General features: G+C 45.2%; 2 protein-coding genes across 5 annotated transcripts in view; one reads left to right on the forward strand and one right to left on the reverse strand.

The window, feature by feature from the left end:
* Positions 1 to 8: 8 nt before the first annotated feature.
* Positions 9 to 13,358, forward strand: cenpx (centromere protein X). 2 transcript variants are annotated; one of them, XM_004918563.4, is made up of 5 exons: positions 9 to 135; positions 3,620 to 3,671; positions 7,430 to 7,483; positions 12,485 to 12,617; positions 12,712 to 13,358. In XM_004918563.4, exons 1-4 carry the CDS (start codon positions 100 to 102, stop codon positions 12,577 to 12,579), a joined length of 237 nt encoding a protein of 78 aa, XP_004918620.1. In that variant the 5' UTR covers positions 9 to 99; the 3' UTR covers positions 12,580 to 12,617; positions 12,712 to 13,358. The 2 variants fall into 2 exon arrangements, with proteins under 2 accessions (XP_004918620.1, XP_002942813.1); XM_002942767.5 differs by having other exon boundaries at positions 12,529 to 12,617.
* Positions 13,359 to 16,062: 2,704 nt separating this feature from the next.
* The window catches only part of aspscr1 (alveolar soft part sarcoma chromosome region, candidate 1), a 43,025-nt gene continuing 40,636 nt past the window's right edge, over positions 16,063 to 18,451 (reverse strand). For 2 of the 3 annotated variants that reach the window (XM_018097774.2, XM_031894149.1), the window contains exons 14-16: positions 17,463 to 17,532; positions 16,947 to 17,128; positions 16,063 to 16,362 (exon numbers count right to left, since the gene is read on the reverse strand). In XM_018097774.2, coding sequence (XP_017953263.2) covers positions 16,352 to 16,362; positions 16,947 to 17,128; positions 17,463 to 17,532 — 263 coding nt within the window. In that variant the 3' untranslated portion in view covers positions 16,063 to 16,351. The remainder of the gene's footprint in view (positions 16,363 to 16,946; positions 17,129 to 17,462; positions 17,533 to 18,451) is intronic. The other variant, NM_001045605.1, reaches the window with a different exon arrangement.

Below are 18,451 nucleotides of genomic sequence, written 5' to 3' on the forward strand. Positions count from 1 at the left end.
AGCGTGAGGATTGGCCGGAACTCTAAAGGGGGCGGGGACTTGCGCTAGAAGAGAGTACGGGGTTTATCCGCTTACTAGTTTAGCGGGAGAATTTGTGTGATGGAGCGGGATCAAGATGAGGTGGCGTTTCCAAAGGTGAGCCTGCCTTCCGTCTGCCCTGGTACGGTCCCAATTTTCTGCCAGCTGTCCTAGAATGCGCATTAAATGTCTCGCAATGAATTATAGACGCTTTTGTTGATTAAATGTAACTTGAGGCTTCCTTAACTTTATTGGTAGCATTTCTCCAGACTTGCCACTAGATGTCGCTTACACTTCTAGAATGGCTGGCAGTTCCTAAGTGTGCCCACAAGGTGTCAGTATTGTTTGTTACTTTGTTTCTGAACAGGGAGCTGTACCCGAGCAGCAGCAGCAGGGGGGTCTGTACCCGAGCAGCAGGGGGGGGGGGAGGTCTATACCCGAGCAGCGGGGGGGTCTGTACCCGAGCAGCAGCAGCAGCAGGGGGTCTGTACCCGAGCAGCAGGGGGGGGGTCTGTACCCGAGCAGCAGGGGGGGGGTCTGTACCCGAGCAGCAGGGGGGGGTCTGTACCCGAGCAGCAGGGGGTCTGTACCCGAGCAGCAGGGGGGGGGGGGTCTGTACCCGAGCAGCAGGGGGGGGTCTGTACCCGAGCAGCAGGGGGGGGGGGGGTCTGTACCCGAGCAGCAGGGGGTCTGTACCCGAGCAGCAGGGGGGGGGGGTCTGTACCCGAGCAGCAGGGGGTCTGTACCCGAGCAGCAGGGGGGGGGGGGGGTCTGTACCCGAGCAGCAGGGGGGTCTGTACCCGAGCAGCAGGGGGGGTCTGTACCCGAGCAGCAGGGGGGGGTCTGTACCCGAGCAGCAGGGGGGGGGGGTCTGTACCCGAGCAGCAGGGGGGGGGTCTGTACCCGAGCAGCAGGGGGGGTCTGTACCCGAGCAGCAGGGGGGGTCTGTACCCGAGCAGCAGGGGGGGTCTGTACCCGAGCAGCAGGGGGGGGTCTGTACCCGAGCAGCAGGGGGGGGTCTGTACCCGAGCAGCAGGGGGGTCTGTACCCGAGCAGCAGGGGGGGTCTGTACCTGAGCAGCAGCAGCAGGGGGGGTCTGTACCCGAGCAGCAGGGGGGGTCTGTACCCGAGCAGCAGGGGGGTCTGTACCCGAGCAGCAGGGGGGTCTGTACCTGAGCAGCAGGGGGGTCTGTACCCGAGCAGCAGCAGCAGGGGGGCTGTACCCGAGCAGCAGCAGCAGGGGGGGCTGTACCCGAGCAGCAGCAGCAGGGGGGGCTGTACCCGAGCAGCAGCAGCAGGGGGGGCTGTACCCAAGCAGCAGCAGCAGGGGGGGCTGTACCCGAGCAGCAGCAGCAGGGGGGGCTGTACCTGAGCAGCAGGGGGGGGTCTGTACCCGAGCAGCAGGGGGGGGTCTGTACCCGAGCAGCAGGGGGGGGGTCTGTACCCGAGCAGCAGGGGGGTCTGTACCCGAGCAGCAGGGGGGGTCTGTACCCGAGCAGCAGGGGGGGGTCTGTACCCGAGCAGCAGGGGGGGGGTCTGTACCCGAGCAGCAGGGGGGTCTGTACCCGAGCAGCAGGGGGGGTCTGTACCTGAGCAGCAGCAGCAGGGGGGGTCTGTACCCGAGCAGCAGGGGGGGTCTGTACCCGAGCAGCAGGGGGGGTCTGTACCCGAGCAGCAGGGGGGGTCTGTACCCGAGCAGCAGGGGGGTCTGTACCCGAGCAGCAGGGGGGTCTGTACCCGAGCAGCAGCAGCAGGGGGGCTGTACCCGAGCAGCAGCAGCAGGGGGGGCTGTACCCGAGCAGCAGCAGCAGGGGGGGCTGTACCCGAGCAGCAGCAGCAGGGGGGGCTGTACCCGAGCAGCAGCAGCAGGGGGGGCTGTACCCGAGCAGCAGCAGCAGGGGGGGCTGTACCCGAGCAGCAGGGGGGGTCTGTACCTGAGCAGCAGCAGCAGGGGGGTCTGTACCCGAGCAGCAGGGGGGGGGTCTGTACCCGAGCAGCAGGGGGGGGGGTCTGTACCCGAGCAGCAGGGGGGGGTCTGTACCCGAGCAGCAGGGGGTCTGTACCCGAGCAGCAGGGGGGGGGGGGGTCTGTACCCGAGCAGCAGGGGGGGGGGGGTCTGTACCCGAGCAGCAGGGGGGGGTCTGTACCCGAGCAGCAGGGGGGGGGGGGTCTGTACCCGAGCAGCAGGGGGTCTGTACCCGAGCAGCAGGGGGGGGGGGGTCTGTACCCGAGCAGCAGGGGGGGGGTCTGTACCCGAGCAGCAGGGGGGTCTGTACCCGAGCAGCAGGGGGGGTCTGTACCTGAGCAGCAGCAGCAGGGGGGGTCTGTACCCGAGCAGCAGGGGGGGTCTGTACCCGAGCAGCAGGGGGGGTCTGTACCCGAGCAGCAGGGGGGTCTGTACCCGAGCAGCAGCAGCAGGGGGGTCTGTACCCGAGCAGCAGCAGCAGGGGGGGCTGTACCCGAGCAGCAGCAGCAGGGGGGGCTGTACCCGAGCAGCAGCAGCAGGGGGGGCTGTACCCGAGCAGCAGCAGCAGGGGGGGCTGTACCCGAGCAGCAGCAGCAGGGGGGGCTGTACCCGAGCAGCAGGGGGGGGTCTGTACCCGAGCAGCAGGGGGGGGGGTCTGTACCCGAGCAGCAGGGGGGTCTGTACCCGAGCAGCAGGGGGGGGTCTGTACCCGAGCAGCAGGGGGGGGTCTGTACCCGAGCAGCAGGGGGGTCTGTACCCGAGCAGCAGGGGGGGTCTGTACCTGAGCAGCAGCAGCAGGGGGGGTCTGTACCCGAGCAGCAGGGGGGGTCTGTACCCGAGCAGCAGGGGGGGTCTGTACCCGAGCAGCAGGGGGGTCTGTACCCGAGCAGCAGGGGGGTCTGTACCCGAGCAGCAGCAGCAGGGGGGGCTGTACCCGAGCAGCAGCAGCAGGGGGGGCTGTACCCGAGCAGCAGCAGCAGGGGGGGCTGTACCCGAGCAGCAGCAGCAGGGGGGGCTGTACCCGAGCAGCAGCAGCAGGGGGGGCTGTACCCGAGCAGCAGCAGCAGGGGGGGCTGTACCCGAGCAGCAGCAGCAGGGGGGGCTGTACCCGAGCAGCAGCAGCAGGGGGGGCTGTACCCGAGCAGCAGCAGCAGGGGGGGCTGTACCCGAGCAGCAGCAGCAGGGGGGGGCTGTACCCGAGCAGCATAATTGAGACCTGACCCAGTGAAAGCCACATGTAGAATATGCACATTGCTGGAGGATGTCCCTATATATACACTGTACATAGCAACATCCGCTATTATATTCCAGTGTTAGGTTTCTTATACAGAGTAAGCTTTCTAACTGAAATGGAACAAAAATGACTGGATTTTTTTTTTTTTTTTTTTTTCTTTTCTATTTCCTCTTTCTCATGTGACATTCTCATTGTCCATAAACAGAATTATAAATAATCTTCAAAAATATATACATGTTTCTACTTGGAACAACAAAAGTAACCCCAAATACACAAGTAGCATATAGTAAAATAAAATAATCAAATTTTCTCAGTTATCAATTATTTCTCCATTATCAGTTATCTCAGTTATTATCTTTACCAGAAACTAAAGAAATTGTCCAAATGTTCTCTTTCCACAGGAATTGGTTTCCAAACTGCTTCATGAACACCTTAAAAATGAAAAAATGAGAGGTAAGATTCATGATAACTGTGATTTAGGAGGCTTGCAACAATTTTTTTGGTGAGAGATGGGTAACGTGTACAAAACATCAATTTTTTCCCTAAATTTGTAGATATTTGTGTAAGGAAAACTGTCATGGGGAAAACATGTGTTTTTTAAATGCATCAGTTAATAGAGCTTCTCCAGCAGAATCCTGCATTGTAATCTGTTTTTCAAAATGGGGCTAGCCATATTCATTTCCCAGGGTGCCACAGCCATGAGACCTGTGCTCTGATAAACTTCAGTCACACTTTTCTGCTGTACTGCAAGTTGGAGTGATATCACCCCCTTCCCTCCCCCCCCCCCCCCCCCCCCAGCAGCCGATCAGCAGAACAGTGGGAAGGGAGCAAGATAGCAGCTCCCAGTAGATATCAGAATAGCACTTTTAATAGTAAGAAATCCAAGTCCAGCTTGGGACTCCTCCAGTTACATGGGAGTAGGAGAAACAATCGGTTACCTGAAAGCAGTTCTAATGTGTAGCGCTGGCTCCTTCTGAAAGCTCAGACTCAGACACAATGCACTGAGATAGCTGCCTACACACCGATATTACAACTAAAAAAATAAATTTGTTGGTTCAAGAATAACATTTGAAATGGTAGAGTGAATCTTTTGCTATATTAACAATGTAATTTAGAAATAAAAAGTGCAACATAAAAACCAAGACAGTACCCTTTTAAATAACAAGGAAAGGTAAAAACTAAGTAAACTTTATCAGAAAGGTCATGTAAATACAGCCATAAGCACTCACAAACACTGCACTGAGTCCTCTATCAAAAGAAACAGGGGATTTCTTGTCTGCTTTTTTGTAATATTCTTCAGTATTTGGCCCCGGGAATAAAGGTTCCAAAAAAAGGGAGAGGAAGTTAGTCTGCACAGCTCTCTCCCTTCTCCAGCTCCCCCCCATAAGAATTCATGAAACTCTTCCCCCCCCCCCCCAGGAATATGAAATCTGCACTACTAACAGCTATGAAGACCAAGCTAAAATGGCAGTTGCAATCTTAAACAAACTGAGAACGCTTCTAGGGCTCTTTACTCAGGTATGATAAAGCTTTCTGCAAAATAAATATAGTGTTCTAGGTGGCACTAATGTGGCAAATCTATTGGCGGTAAAATGCCAAAATTACTTTTCTTCTTTTAACAAAACAAGAAATGTAGAACAGTGAGCCAGTGAAAAACATGATATATAAATGCTTATTCTGTAGTCAAAGAAATGTCAGCCTTATTGCACATGGGACTTTTTCCTCCAGTGTCAGTCAGCCAGTGGTGAAGTGGCCGAATCCTGCTGAGAAGCCTGACAAAGTAAAGGCAGGCTCCTGTGCCAGGTCAAGGCATATACTGTACATGCCGCATACAGTACATGCTGTGCCATGAGCCTAAGTCAGCCATATGAATTTATGGTCATGCCATTTAATAACATAGTAATTTAGGTTGAAAAAAAACCACACACTCATTAAGTTCAGTCTTTTAGTCTAAATGAAATGCATCTAAATGCTAGTTGATCCAGTGGAAAGCAATAATCCCATTTCTAACTTTCTGCAGATGGAAAGTGAATTTCTTTCTCAAACCACCAATCCTTCAAGGTCCCTTTGGGGGTAACAATCTAATAAAAACACAAATAGGTGGAATGACAGATTTGACCAATTATTCATATTATACACAACAATTTAATATTTCCTAAATCGCAGTACTAAAAAAAATTGTGAAGATGTTTTGCTAGTCATCTGACTGGATTTCTCAAATCACAATCACTTGTACAAGGATCCTTCTGGACTAAATACTCTGGAATGTTGCTTCAATCAGCATAATCTGTTTATCATATCCAGCATGGGGTCAGGGATCTCATAAAGATAAGGTGTTAATTGTATTAGCATGATTGGAGCCATGAGGAGTTATTAAACTGTACAGGCAGAGGTGCCAAAACAGCATCGTATGAGGCAGACAATAGATGTTGCACTCCCCCCTGCCCACTTTGATTTTTCCATTTTCACACACACACACACCTTTAACACCTCTTTTGAACCAGTCCTCCTCCCTGTCCAGAATGTGAACTTTCCTTTAGATCTTGGTTGACAGTTGAGTGCTCACGAGAGGAGCTGGCTCTTCTGTGCTGCACTATATGTTGATGTAACTTTTTAGTTTCTCTCACATACAAATAAGAACATTATAAAACAGTCCTAACTATATAGCTGCCACAACCATTCGCACATAACTACCGTGGCACACATTTTGATGCCTAGTGAACATAATTTACCAATTTCTATATAGAGGCTTAACTAGCCCTTCACTACAAAACAAAGGAGGTAGTCGTAAAACAGTCCATACTATATAGCAAAAGTAAGCTGGCCACATAAAACCCACAGTGGCCCATGCATATTGCTAACAAGTACAAGAGCTTATGGGGCTTCTTTTGTATTCACTGCACTCAGCCTCTTCTTTTTCTTGGTTGCACAACAAGTTTTAAGCTGCAGAAGCCATGTTCCAATAACTAATAAGTGAAATGGGCTATCTTTTTTTCCATAAAAACAATCAACGCACCAGAGGCCCCCCCTTTAGGTTAGAGGAACGGAGCTTCCATTTGAAGCAGCGTAGGTGGTTTTTCACGGTGAGGGCAGTGAGGTTATGGAATGCCCTTCCTAGTGATGTGGTAATGGCAGATTCTGTTAATGCCTTTAAGAGGGGCCTGGATGAGTTCTTGAACAAGCATAGTATCGAAGGGTATTGTGATACTAATATCTACAGTTAGGGGCTGATTTACTAATCCACGAATCCGACTTGTCGCGACTTTTTCGTAGTCGTTACGACTTGCGCGAATTGTCGCGACTTTTTCGTACTGAGCGCTACGAAACGGCGGCCAAACGTTTCCGATTTTTTCGCGATGGCTACGAAAAAGTCGCGACAATTTGCGCAAGTCGTAACGGCTACGAAAAAGTCACGACAATTTACGAAAAAGTCGCGACGGCGACGAAAAAAAAACCGCAAAATGCCGATCGTTGCGAAAAAAACGCATTCGGACGCTTTCGATCCGTTCGTGGATTGCTAAATTGGCCCCTTAGTATTAGTGGTTGTATATATAGTTTATGTATGTGAGTGTATAGATTGGTAAGTATAGGTTGTGTGTGCTGGGTTTACTTGGATGGGTTGAACTTGATGGACTCTTTTTTTTCAATCCTATGTAACTATCTGCAAGTGTGGCTCTGAGTTACTAGCCTATATCTACGCTATTGACAAGCTATGCATTCAAATCTGCTTGTATAAAAGTACATAAAGGAATAATGTCTCTGTCCATAACTATTTAAGTGAGTGTTATGTCCTCTCGTGCCTGGCTTTGGCAGTAATGTGTGTGTTACAGAAAGTTTTGGCTCACTTTATTCTAATATTGATGGTTGGTTTGCCCCATGATGCAATATATTAAAAGCATGAAGCAATATAGGCATCTCTTGTTTTCTATAATGGATATAGAATGTGTACCGGAAAATGGATTCCTCCATTCAAGCACAATAAGAACAAATAAAGCTTTAAATAAATCTCTCTTGTTTCCAAGGCTACCCTACCTTACACAATATCTTACTTTGTTGGTTAAAAGTAATTTCTTTAAATTCTGGTGACAGTGTGTCTTTAATTATTCAACAGAGCCGATGGTTTAATCTTGGAAGCTTTAACTTGGACATGTAGTGTATAATGTTTCTTGGGACCATTATTTAATGCAATTTTAATTTTCTTTTTCCCTCAGTCAGCGCTGATGCATTGCTTCTTCTAGCAGAACTGCTGAAAGTATTTGTCAGAGGTGAGAATACTTGTATATAACAACAATACTATAAATGTCATTTATCAAGCAAACGCAGGTTTAAATCCATAAAGTTTAATAACTAAATGTCCGTAACTGAAGAACAAACATTCTGTATGCATTTAAAGGGGACCTGTCACCCAGTCCTAAAAATCTGTATAATACAGACGCACAATCTGCAGCATTGAAGCACCGACCTGGGTCCTAGGTTAGTGATTAAAATCATTGTGGGGTGCCCTTCAGATCATCATTCATGTAGTTTTATTGCTAGCAGTTTCTCCTGCAAAATCCCAACCGAACATCCAAAGTGCACTTGCCCTGCATGGCCCTGAGATGCTCCTTAGTGCCCTGTAAACCTTCATTTTCAAAGCATTTTGACTTTCTTCACTTAAAGACTGCACTCTTTCTGCCCGGCTCCATATAGATGTATGCTATACTTCTTTGATCTTTTAAGGATTAGAAATTATTTCACGTTTTGTTCAGCAACTTTCCATTTTTTAATTTAACCGGCTGCAAGGGTTCAGATTACCCTAGCAACCAGGGAGTGGTTTGAATGAGAGACTGGAATGTAAATAGTAATGGCCTACATAAAAGATAAAAGTAACAATAAAATTGTAGCCTCACAGAGCAATTTCTTTTTTTGGCTGCTGGGGATCAGTGACCCCCCCACTAACTGGGATGTGGATGGAAGGCTGAAAATGCCACAGACTGTAGATTCTATGTTTTGCAGCAGTCAGGGCCATATACAGCTAATGGCACATGGGGCAGTTTTTTAACGTTGTATTTTAGGTGGCATAGAATTGCGTGAAGGCACCCGTGCCATTTCCTATTTATCTAGATTGAAACTGCCTGACACAGCAAGTACAGACATTTCTTATCCCAAAAACATACATTACAGCATTTTAATAACCACCTGTACTTGCAGCTAAAATGCCCCACTGCTGATAACAAAGTAAAAAGCACCTTTAGTAACAAACCCGCACTCTTCCTTGTGCTTGTTACCCTTAGAGCAATGGTAATGTGATTTCCTATCAAGTATTGGAACACAATGCAAAGGTATTTTGCATTCTTTATGTGAATAGCTGCAGACTTCTTTTGTAATTTTGCAAAAATGCATATGGGATCATTTGTATGCAATTTACTTTAGAAGTCTCTTTTAGCCCCATATAGCATAGGTATTTTCTGGCGGCCTGATCCTGCAGAGATTGGAGTTTTTTAAGTCAACATATTGAGACCATTTGCCTTTTTCTTCACTTGCTAAGAAATGTGATGAATTCTCTATGCATTGAGGTACAAAACTATTTAATTATGGTCCTAAATGTAATATAAACATATAAGCTGGAGGGAGGTACAGTAATTAGGAGGGGTTGAATGGATTGTGTTCTTTTCAACCTAAATTAACTATGGATCTGCTTTCCCTGGAGGTTTCTGCATTTGAGACAAACAATAGGAATTTTTCTCTCATCTAAAATTGTACATTTACATAAAGAGATTTTCATATTTACTTTTGGAGGAAATATCATTTATAGTATTATATTAAATCTAAATAAATGTTCTTTAACTGCTGGTCACATGTTAGCCCAGAAGAGGGCGCAAAATATCAACACTTCCATATATATATCCAGTAAGTTGCCCTAACAAATCCCATGGTTATCCAGTAAGTTGTTATATTATAACAGAATTAAGGTACCGGTATATCCTATTCTGCAACAAATCAAAACTAGGCATTGAGGATATGTTATTTCCACCTAGAGTTTAAGTTAGTTATGGTTGTCTCAGGGTTAGTGAGATCTTGTCCTGATCAAACCTATAGTACTAAAATTAATCTACACTGGAGGTCTACCAGAATAGACTGATTTCCCAGCTTTGTTATTTTGACTCAAAACAACCTTGATTCCCACTGAATTATTATTAGCAATCTTGAGAAATCATTGTGGCAATGCTGTGTGGAAAGAGCCTTCATTGCAATGTTTTGGGAATGCTTTGTAACGTTTTAGGTAGAACTGCTGAGGTATTTGCAGAACAAAGTTAGGTTTCTAAAGATGATTCCTGGGGTACACAGCACGTAACAGTAAGATGGAGGTGATGAATCGCCTTTCCCCTTTTTTTCTTTTATTTCATGGGGACACAGACACTGAAGGGTTAACAGCGAGAGGAAAGGACACTAAAAGTACAAGGTTTTAACAGGGGGCTGGCCTGCTATACCTTGTGAGGGGGCTGACACCAGCTGGTTCTCTTATGTCCTCTTCCCATACGGACACTAACTCCCCCAGGGGAGTTTTTAATATATTTAAATATTTTATTTCCTTTTACAGGCTTTCATGGAGCAGGACTAACAATTCAGTCCCCAGTCAAGGTAGAGCTTTGAAGAAGGGCAGGTGCTTCGGCTCCGTACCCTTTTTTCTCTTGCTTGGTAAGATATCATTTGAGGGTGGCTCCTACATCCCCCTTCAGGCTCCTATCCACAGACTGGGCTCCTGGGCATGTTGTTTAAATTTGCAGCCACAACTTTAAGTCGCCTTCCCATCATAGCTTGGAGGATGGGGGGGGTGAGTGCCCTTTTCTTTACCGATGCCGGCACATTTTTTTTCCCTAATATGTTATCATGGTTCCTTGCTACCAGCCAGTTCACAGACCTTTAACCAATGTTTTCCTCGTTTTCACTCCTTGCATTCCAGACAGGCCAAACAGCAGTCCCCTGACAAAACTCCTCCATCCAGTGAGAAGGGGAAGAGGACAAGTAAACCACTGCCTCCACCCCCAGAACCAAAGGGGTAGGCAGGAGTCTTCTTTCCATTTGGGAGCTTTGGGTTGACTCCTTCACAGACACCTGGGTAAAGGAAATTCTTTCGCAAGGCTATTCCACAAAGTGTTAGCGTCCACCTCCACAGAGGTTCCTTTCCTCCCCTCCCCCAATCAACCCCTTTTGCAGAGTGGTGTGGATGGTGGCGTCCATCTAATTCTGGATTTCAAGAAGCTCAATTGAGTTGCGATATCCATCTGTTCAGTCATTGCAGCAATGGAACCCAGGGAAATTCTTTCTTCTATCGATATCAAGGACGCTTACCCTCACATCCCCATCCACAAGGCCAATCATTGCTATCTTCATTTTACCACTTTGGGCAGACACTTTAAGTTCATCTCCCTACCTTATGGCCTTGCAGCAGCTCCCCAGGTGTTCACCAAAGTCTTGACCCTGATGATGGCACTCCTCCTCTGTTCCCATTGTATATTGATAACTCCCTACCTGGATGATCTGCTCATCAAGGCTCAATCTTTCCAACAGAACTGTCAGCATCTGAACACCTTGATCCAGACTCTACATTCTCATCAACTTTAAGAAATCATGCCTGACACCTGCGAAAAGAATAACTTTCTTGGGCAGTGTTTGACACTGATCTATACCGCACCTTTCTTCATCCGAACAATTCTATATTCTTGTATCAAACACACTCCCTAGTTCCTCAGCAAGGTCTTCAGTTTACATCCCAGGGGTGGACAACTAGATGGCAGACTTAGCAGGTAAATCGTCAATCGGGGATTGGGCACGTCACCTAGATGTCTTCCAGACCCTTGTATACCTCTGGGGCACCTCCGAGGTTGGTCTTATGGCCTTCAGGGCCATTTCCAATCTTCCCTGCTTCCTGTTCTAATTGAGGGATCCAGTCACCCTAGGAGCAGACTCAATTCTCGACTGTTCTGTTTAAAGGCCTGGGTATTGGGCTAGTATCCTCTGCTTCCTCCAGCAAGGCCCTGTCGTTGATGTTCCAAAGCCAGATTGTGCAAGACCCTCATATCAAAGCATTTCTGCAGGGCGCTGCCCACATGGCTTCTCCGACTCGTTTACCCATGCCTGGCTGGGACCTCAGTTTGGTCCTCTCAGTCCTCCAAGGGCCCCCATTTGAGCCTCTCGGGCCTTCCACTCACTGCTAGTCTCAGAACTATCTGCCTTTTTCTGCTGGTCCCCTCTCCTTGTTTTCCATTAAGATAAAGCAGTGCTCTGTCCCTCTCCATCGTTCCCGCCCAAGGTGGTTACTGCCTTCCACCTAAACCAGGACATTGTGGTGCCTTTAGTCTGTCCTCAACCCAAGAGGTGGCCCTTCATTTCCTCAATGTGGTTCGGGCACTAAAAGTCTATGTTCATAGGTTGGCAACTGTTGACAGTCCCTTTTTGGCTCAACAAGGATGACAAGGAGTGACAGCTTCCAATACTACTCTTGCCATGTGGATTAGGGACACTAGAGCCTATCAGATAGCTGTTAAGCCCTCTCTGCTCAGGGTTACTGCTTATTCAACCAGATTTGTGGCTACTTCCTGGGCAGTGAAGAAACTCGCTTCTGTAAAGCAGATTTGCGTGGCAGCCACCTAGTCCTCCATCCACACCTGCAGTGCAGGCTCAGACATGGTTCCGGCTCCCACCCTTACTTGTGCCTTGGGACTGCTTTTCGACGTTCGTTCAGTGCCTGTTTTCCCCTTTCAATGAAGAAAAAAAAGGATTTTACAGGTAAGACAAAAATCCCTCTTTCAATTTGGGGGGGGACGCAGGCACTGAAGGAATGTTGCTTATATCCTTTCAGCCAGCTGTGTGGTGCACTTTTTCTCTGTTCTCTGGTGGAGCTCTCCTCTGCCGCCTGCACTCTTTAGGTCAATAATCTCCTATTTGCCTTGGGAGGACAGGAACTCTGGGTGATGTCGGGCCCCCTCAGGGGTATTGCCTGCCGGGAGCAGTGGGCCAGTCCCCTGGAAGGGCTGTCAAAACCTTTAACTTTGTGTCCTTTCCTCCTGGAAGGAGCCTATGCCTCCCTTTCATTGAAGAGAGAAAAGGCAAAATACAAAATTCCCTCTTTCTCGTGTTCTACTTTTATTTTTATTTTGTGTTCTATGCAAATATGAGACACAAGATAGCAATGAGTATTTGTGCTATTGTGCCTAAATTGTAGACAAAATGAGCCCACTCACATTATATGCCAAGAGATTTTTGTTGCACCTGTTTTATTTCAGATAAACTCACAGCAATCCATGCTTCTATATTCTTTTCTACTCAGAGGCAGCTGCTCGAACAGCTCGTCAGGCGCTGGTTGAAGACATTACAGTAGGGGATGTTGAGCAGGTGGAGAAAATCCTTCCTCAGCTGGTAAGATCCCTTCTGGTCATTCCAGTACATTTTATAGTCACCACTTTGCCAACCACCAAAGAAGTGGCTAAGGCTCAAAATCTGTTTCTTGCAGCTCCTGGATTTCTAGGCTTGCGGAAGATCAGTGAGAGGTTGGTCCCTCAAGAAGCACAAGTGCCCCATCCTCTGTTATATAACAAGCTCCTTTACACTCACAATATGTATATACAGCAATGTGTATAATTAAAGCCTCCACACTGATGATATTTGAGACTCAGAATCCCTGCAAAGACATGTAGACATGCTTATTTTATAGGCATGTTCCTAAACAAAACATTTGATGCAATTTATGTGTGTTTTGTGAGCCCTTTGAAGAAAATCATCCTAAATAGACAGTGTGTTTGGTGCCTTCGGCTCACAAGCTTTTATTTTAGGAACAAAAAATACTTCAAAAGCTAATGAGTCATCAGTTCTACATGACATTGCATTACACTACAACTACATTACAGGATCTGTACATTTTGAATAAGCTCCTCTTCAACTGCCTAATACAGCCTAGTTTTACATGTATTGTGTAGCTACATTATTTACACTAGCTAGAATAATACCCACCCCCCTTTCTACTATACAATTCTCTCGTGTGTCAGGTTTGTCATTCTTCATGTATTCATTTTGCAAATGCATTTAGTACAACAGGTATCCCTTATGTTTTTGTAGTGCCTAAATTACTGTAAATAAAGCTGTGGTTGATTTTTGCAGTTACATCCTCTGTTCTGGTTAGCCCATTGACATCTGACTGTATATGGACCTCATTTTAGCAGGTTTCATCTTCATTGGATTTTATTTTTTTTAAGCCAAGTGAGTTTAGGTGGATGGCCTTGTCTTGGTAGGGTTACAGTTGTGCCATACTCCTTCGATTTCTGAATGATCTCTTGAACAGTGCTCCGTGGGATGTTCAAGGCATTGGGAATCTTTTTGTAGCCTCAGCCTGCTTTAAATTTCTCAATAACTTTATCCCTGACCTGTCTGGTGTGTTCTTTGGACTTCATGGTGTTGTTGCTCCCAATATTCTCTTAGACAACCTCTGAGGCCGTCACAGAGCAGCTGTATTTGTACTGACATTAGATTACACACAGGTGCACTCTATTTAGTCATTAGCACTCATCAGGCAATGTCTATGGGCAACTGACTGCACTCAGACCCAAGGGGGCTGAATAATTACGCACACCCCACTTTGCAGTTATTTATTTGTAAAAAATGTTTGGAATCATGTATGATTTTCGTTCCACTTCTCACGTGTACACCACTTGTATTGTATTGGTCTTTCACGTGGAATTCCAATAAAATTGATTCATGTTTGTGGCTGTAATGTGACAAAATGTGGAAAAGTTCAAGGGGGCCGAATACTTTTGCAAGCCACTGTATATGATTCCCTTATATATTTAAACATTGTTAGCATATCTCCCATTAGGCAACTCTGTGCCAGTGTCCCAACTGGGTCCCCCCCCATCAGGGTTGACTAAAGCGCAAATGTGAGTTTAAAACTTCTTATGTTATCCCACATATCATGTAACAATTAAAACCTGTTTTCAAGGTAAATACACTACATTACTGACATTGTGTTTATGTCCTATAAGTAGTGTAAAGTGTAAAATTTCAGTCTTCTTTGTTCTATTTTATTGGTTATCCAATCAAAATGTTCTTACCTGGGCTATTGATTAAATAAACGATCACCATGGTATGGTAATTGGGAGCCCACACACGGGCCGATTTTATCAGTTTGTGTATGGCCAGCTTAAGAAATGCAGCATGATATTCCATGTGTTAATCTCAGTTAACTCAGTTACAGAATTTCACTATTTTTCAGAACTTGCACTTGAAATAGTTGAGTGACAAAGTCGATTCAGGTACTGGTCCGATTGCCAGGAAGGATTTAGATGGGGAGGTTGTCTCTAAATCAACTAGCAGTTAGGCAGGATATATCTAAAAGGCTGAATTCAATAGATGTCTTTTTCAACCTGTTACTATATAAATCAGTTTATATACCTTGATGTAGAATTGTCCTACCCTGGGACACTGCCACCATATATGAAAGATCATGATCTCCTCCCCACAACCACAGAAACTGACTGCAGCAAATCTTTTTTTGTGCATTTTAGAGGGGGCCAAGTGCCAGTGCTAGAACTTTGTATCCAGATTCGAGCGGATATGTGTAAATAGTGTTGTGGCCAGCTGCATCCCATATGAAATACCAGGCATGTTCTTCTAGGCCATGGCCTAAGAATTTTTTGTTTCTATATAGGACACCATAGGAGGGGAGTACGCCTCAAGATGCTGATATAATTGTGGGAGTGCTCATGTAGGGCAAGGCTGAGGGCACACAAGGCAGGCAGGGAATAGAAGGGGCACAGCCCTGTGCGCCCTCAGCCTTAGGGTAAGTGATAAAGCTCATTTTTAAAGTCTAAGGATGCTGAAGTATCTGTACCGTTCTATTTGGGCTTAATGTATTGTTGTATTTGCAGAAACCAGAAAAGTTCAGAGGGGCCAAATAGTTTTGCTTGAACTAGTCCTTTTTATCTGACTTTAAAAACCTACAATTTTATTAATTATTTATTTATTATAGGCCCTTTCCTAGTCTGCTTGATAAAGCCACTGCATAGCTGCTAGTGAACACTGGAGGCTAGCAACAAAACAACAATACTTAATACAAATCCAAAAATTAAGACAAATTGCAAATGCTCTGACACTTTCACTCCAGAGATATTCAACCCTCTCAATATCTCAAAGCATATGGAAGTCATTAGGAAAGAAAGGAAAACATTCCCTGGTGGACCAAAGACAGGTGTTGCTCTGATGCTTCCGTTAGTCATTGCGAAAAGAAAGGGGACAATGACCAGTTGCACTGTGCAGAGGTGTTAGACACATGGGTGTTAAAACAGTTAAAACAAACATTTTGTTCATTAGGTAAGCTCATTTAAGTGGTACAGAAGCCCATTTGCATAGCTCTAGAATAAGACTATTAGAATTTAAACATTTAATGATATTTGGAATTATCAAGGTATAAAATGGGCTACTTGTCCCTTTTATCAGCTTCTGAATCTTGTGTCTGTGTTGTGTGTGATGTCTGTGCCAACAAAGGACAATTTCAGCCCAGGGAAAGCCAAAGCAAGCAGTTAGTAAAGGAAACAGGAGAGCAGACAAACTGGGTAAATGGAGCTTTTCATTCAAGGTTCCTTGTTGTTGGAGGATGAGTAATTAGCAAAGTCAACATGGTGAAGTGGAAAAGAGACCGGAGCCAAGTAAACAGACTTCAAAGTAGTTTGGTTATTTTAAGTAGACTCCTGCAGAGTTAATACGGGCTTGTGGTTTGCCAGAGGAGGGATCCTTTGGTGCCGCTACCCAAAGCTGTGAAAAAAACAACTTGCAAGAGGACATGAACATTTATTAAGAATGTTAGATTTTCAGCCTTGAGGAAATTACCTTTATTACTAGGGTACACTTGCATTGCTGGTTACAGTTGGAAAGCAATGGTAAAATCATAATCATGAAAACTGCAATCATTTCAAATATTTTATTCATATACAAGCTTAAGTTCTTCTATATTTCAGCACAGCTGATGCAAAACATATCTGCATTAAAAAAACAGGAGGGCTTACAAGCTCCTATCATCAATCGGGCGTCGCAGACAGCATTAGCAACACTTGGCATACAGATGTTAGAACCAACGTGCCATGGTACCGATCCGAAAAGAAACCTCACTTCTTCCCTAGGAACAAAAACAGAAAATTACAGGCATATTTTATAACACAAAGCAACTAGAGCTGGGCGGTATGACCAAAAATTTATATCACGGTATTTTTCAAAATTATATCAGTGTCACGGTATTTGACGGTATTTTTTTTTTTTTCCATGCATGATTAGGTGTTAACCCCATTTCCTAATAAATTAGAGAAAGTCGTAAGGTAAATCAGGCAGGCTTAGTTTCCCAGGCAAGGCCGCAGACAACATAGCACAGGAGGAGGCGTTTGATAGCTTTTAATACCCCCCACGCATGCGCAGAACCGGCGCCATCAGCGCGTCACGGACGTGCACGCGCGCTGTGACGCAAGGAGGCGTGCGAAACTGGGCCGCACGGGTGAGTACCCTGACACCCCGGTATTGCGGTATCTGAAAAATGAATATAGTTTTAAAAAAAAAAAACACCGGTATTCAGTATAAAACGGTATATCGCCCAACCCTAAAAGCAACCATTTTCAATTATGTTGTACTCTGAAAAAATGACCACTGTGGACTGATACTGAGCTACAAACACAGACTTCAGGCCAGAAAATGCTAAGGATAAAGCCTCACCTGGTAGCTTCAACCACTTGGGAACTTTGCCGAGGTCTCTCTGGGCAGACTGTTGGGGTTCAACATTAGATTCTTCATTTCTTTCTATTGCATTTTCTGTTTTGAGATTTTCACCTGCAGTGAGGCCTGCAAAGTCTTCCAGGGCAGGTGATTCAGAAGTAGATGACACACGTGGCATTGCTCTGTCAGAGCAAAAAAAAAAGTTCAATTTTATGTAAATTATTTCATAAACAAGTATGGAATCTTTTATTCAAAGCCTAATATCCAAAAAGCACAAAATTACAGGAAGGCCATCTCCCATAGAGTCCATATTAAGCAATTTTTTTGTAATTCTTTTCTTTTCCCTGTACCAGTACCTTGTACATTACAACGAGTAAGCTGCATGAATCCATATTGCTGGTGGATTGGTTTATGTTTTTACCCTTATCTTGAAAACCCCAGGTCTCAAGCATTTTGGATATTGGATATTTGCATGACCCCCTTATAGTGGCAGCTCTATCTGCATTAACATTTTACCTGGCAACTGCAATATCAGCTTGCGAAGGAGACATAGGAGCTTTCAGTAGCTGCTGGGACAAGTAATGATCTGCAGTTTAAAAAAAAAAAAAATATATATATCATTAACAAAGAATTTAAAAGACATATATTCATATATATACTGTATATACTGTATTATTTATATATATATATATATATATATATAGACATAAATTCCCTTAATGTGGCAGTATATACAAGTGTTCTTAGCCACTTTACTTAGAGGTAAAATACACCATCCTAGCTGACATGAGTTTATTCAGTATGGTGTATAAACACTTTCAAACATAAATATACAAACATACAGTGGTGCTTGAAAGTTTGTGAACCCTTTCAAATTGCCTATATTTTTATATGAATGTGACCTAAAACATTATCTGGTTTTCAAACAAGTTATAAAAGTAGATGATGAAATCCTAGTGAAACAAAAATTATTAAAAAAAAAAGATCCATATCTGCGTGTGGCAAAAGTAAGTGGATCGTGTACCCGTGTATTTCTTGTGACATCTTGTGCAGCTATGACTGCAAGTAATGCAGTAATTCCTGATCAGTCCTGCTCTGAGGAATTTTAACCCATTCCCCCATACAGAACAGCTTCAGCTCTTGGATGTTGGTGGGTTTCCTCACATGAACTGCTCGCTATAGGTCTTTCCACAACATTTCAGTTGGATAAAGGTCAAGACTATGACTTGGCCATTCCAGAACATTCACTTTATACTTCTTTAACCATTCTTTGGTAGAACAACTTGCATTAACAGATATTCTGTGGGATTCTGATTGCATTTTTGTTGGTGTCCCCTTTATATGCATGTATTGTGCATCATTTTGGTTTGAAGGCGTATACATGGAGTATATTATTTGCACATGAAGCATTTTTGTTAGTGTGTATAGATGGGGACGAATTTTGTCCCCAGTTATTAGGGTTATTTATGGGCCTTTGGGAGGTGGAGTATGTTTGCAGTGACTAT

Source organism: Xenopus tropicalis, chromosome 10 (genome assembly GCF_000004195.4).
Source record: "Xenopus tropicalis strain Nigerian chromosome 10, UCB_Xtro_10.0, whole genome shotgun sequence".
NCBI classification, from domain to species: Eukaryota; Metazoa; Chordata; class Amphibia; order Anura; family Pipidae; genus Xenopus; species Xenopus tropicalis.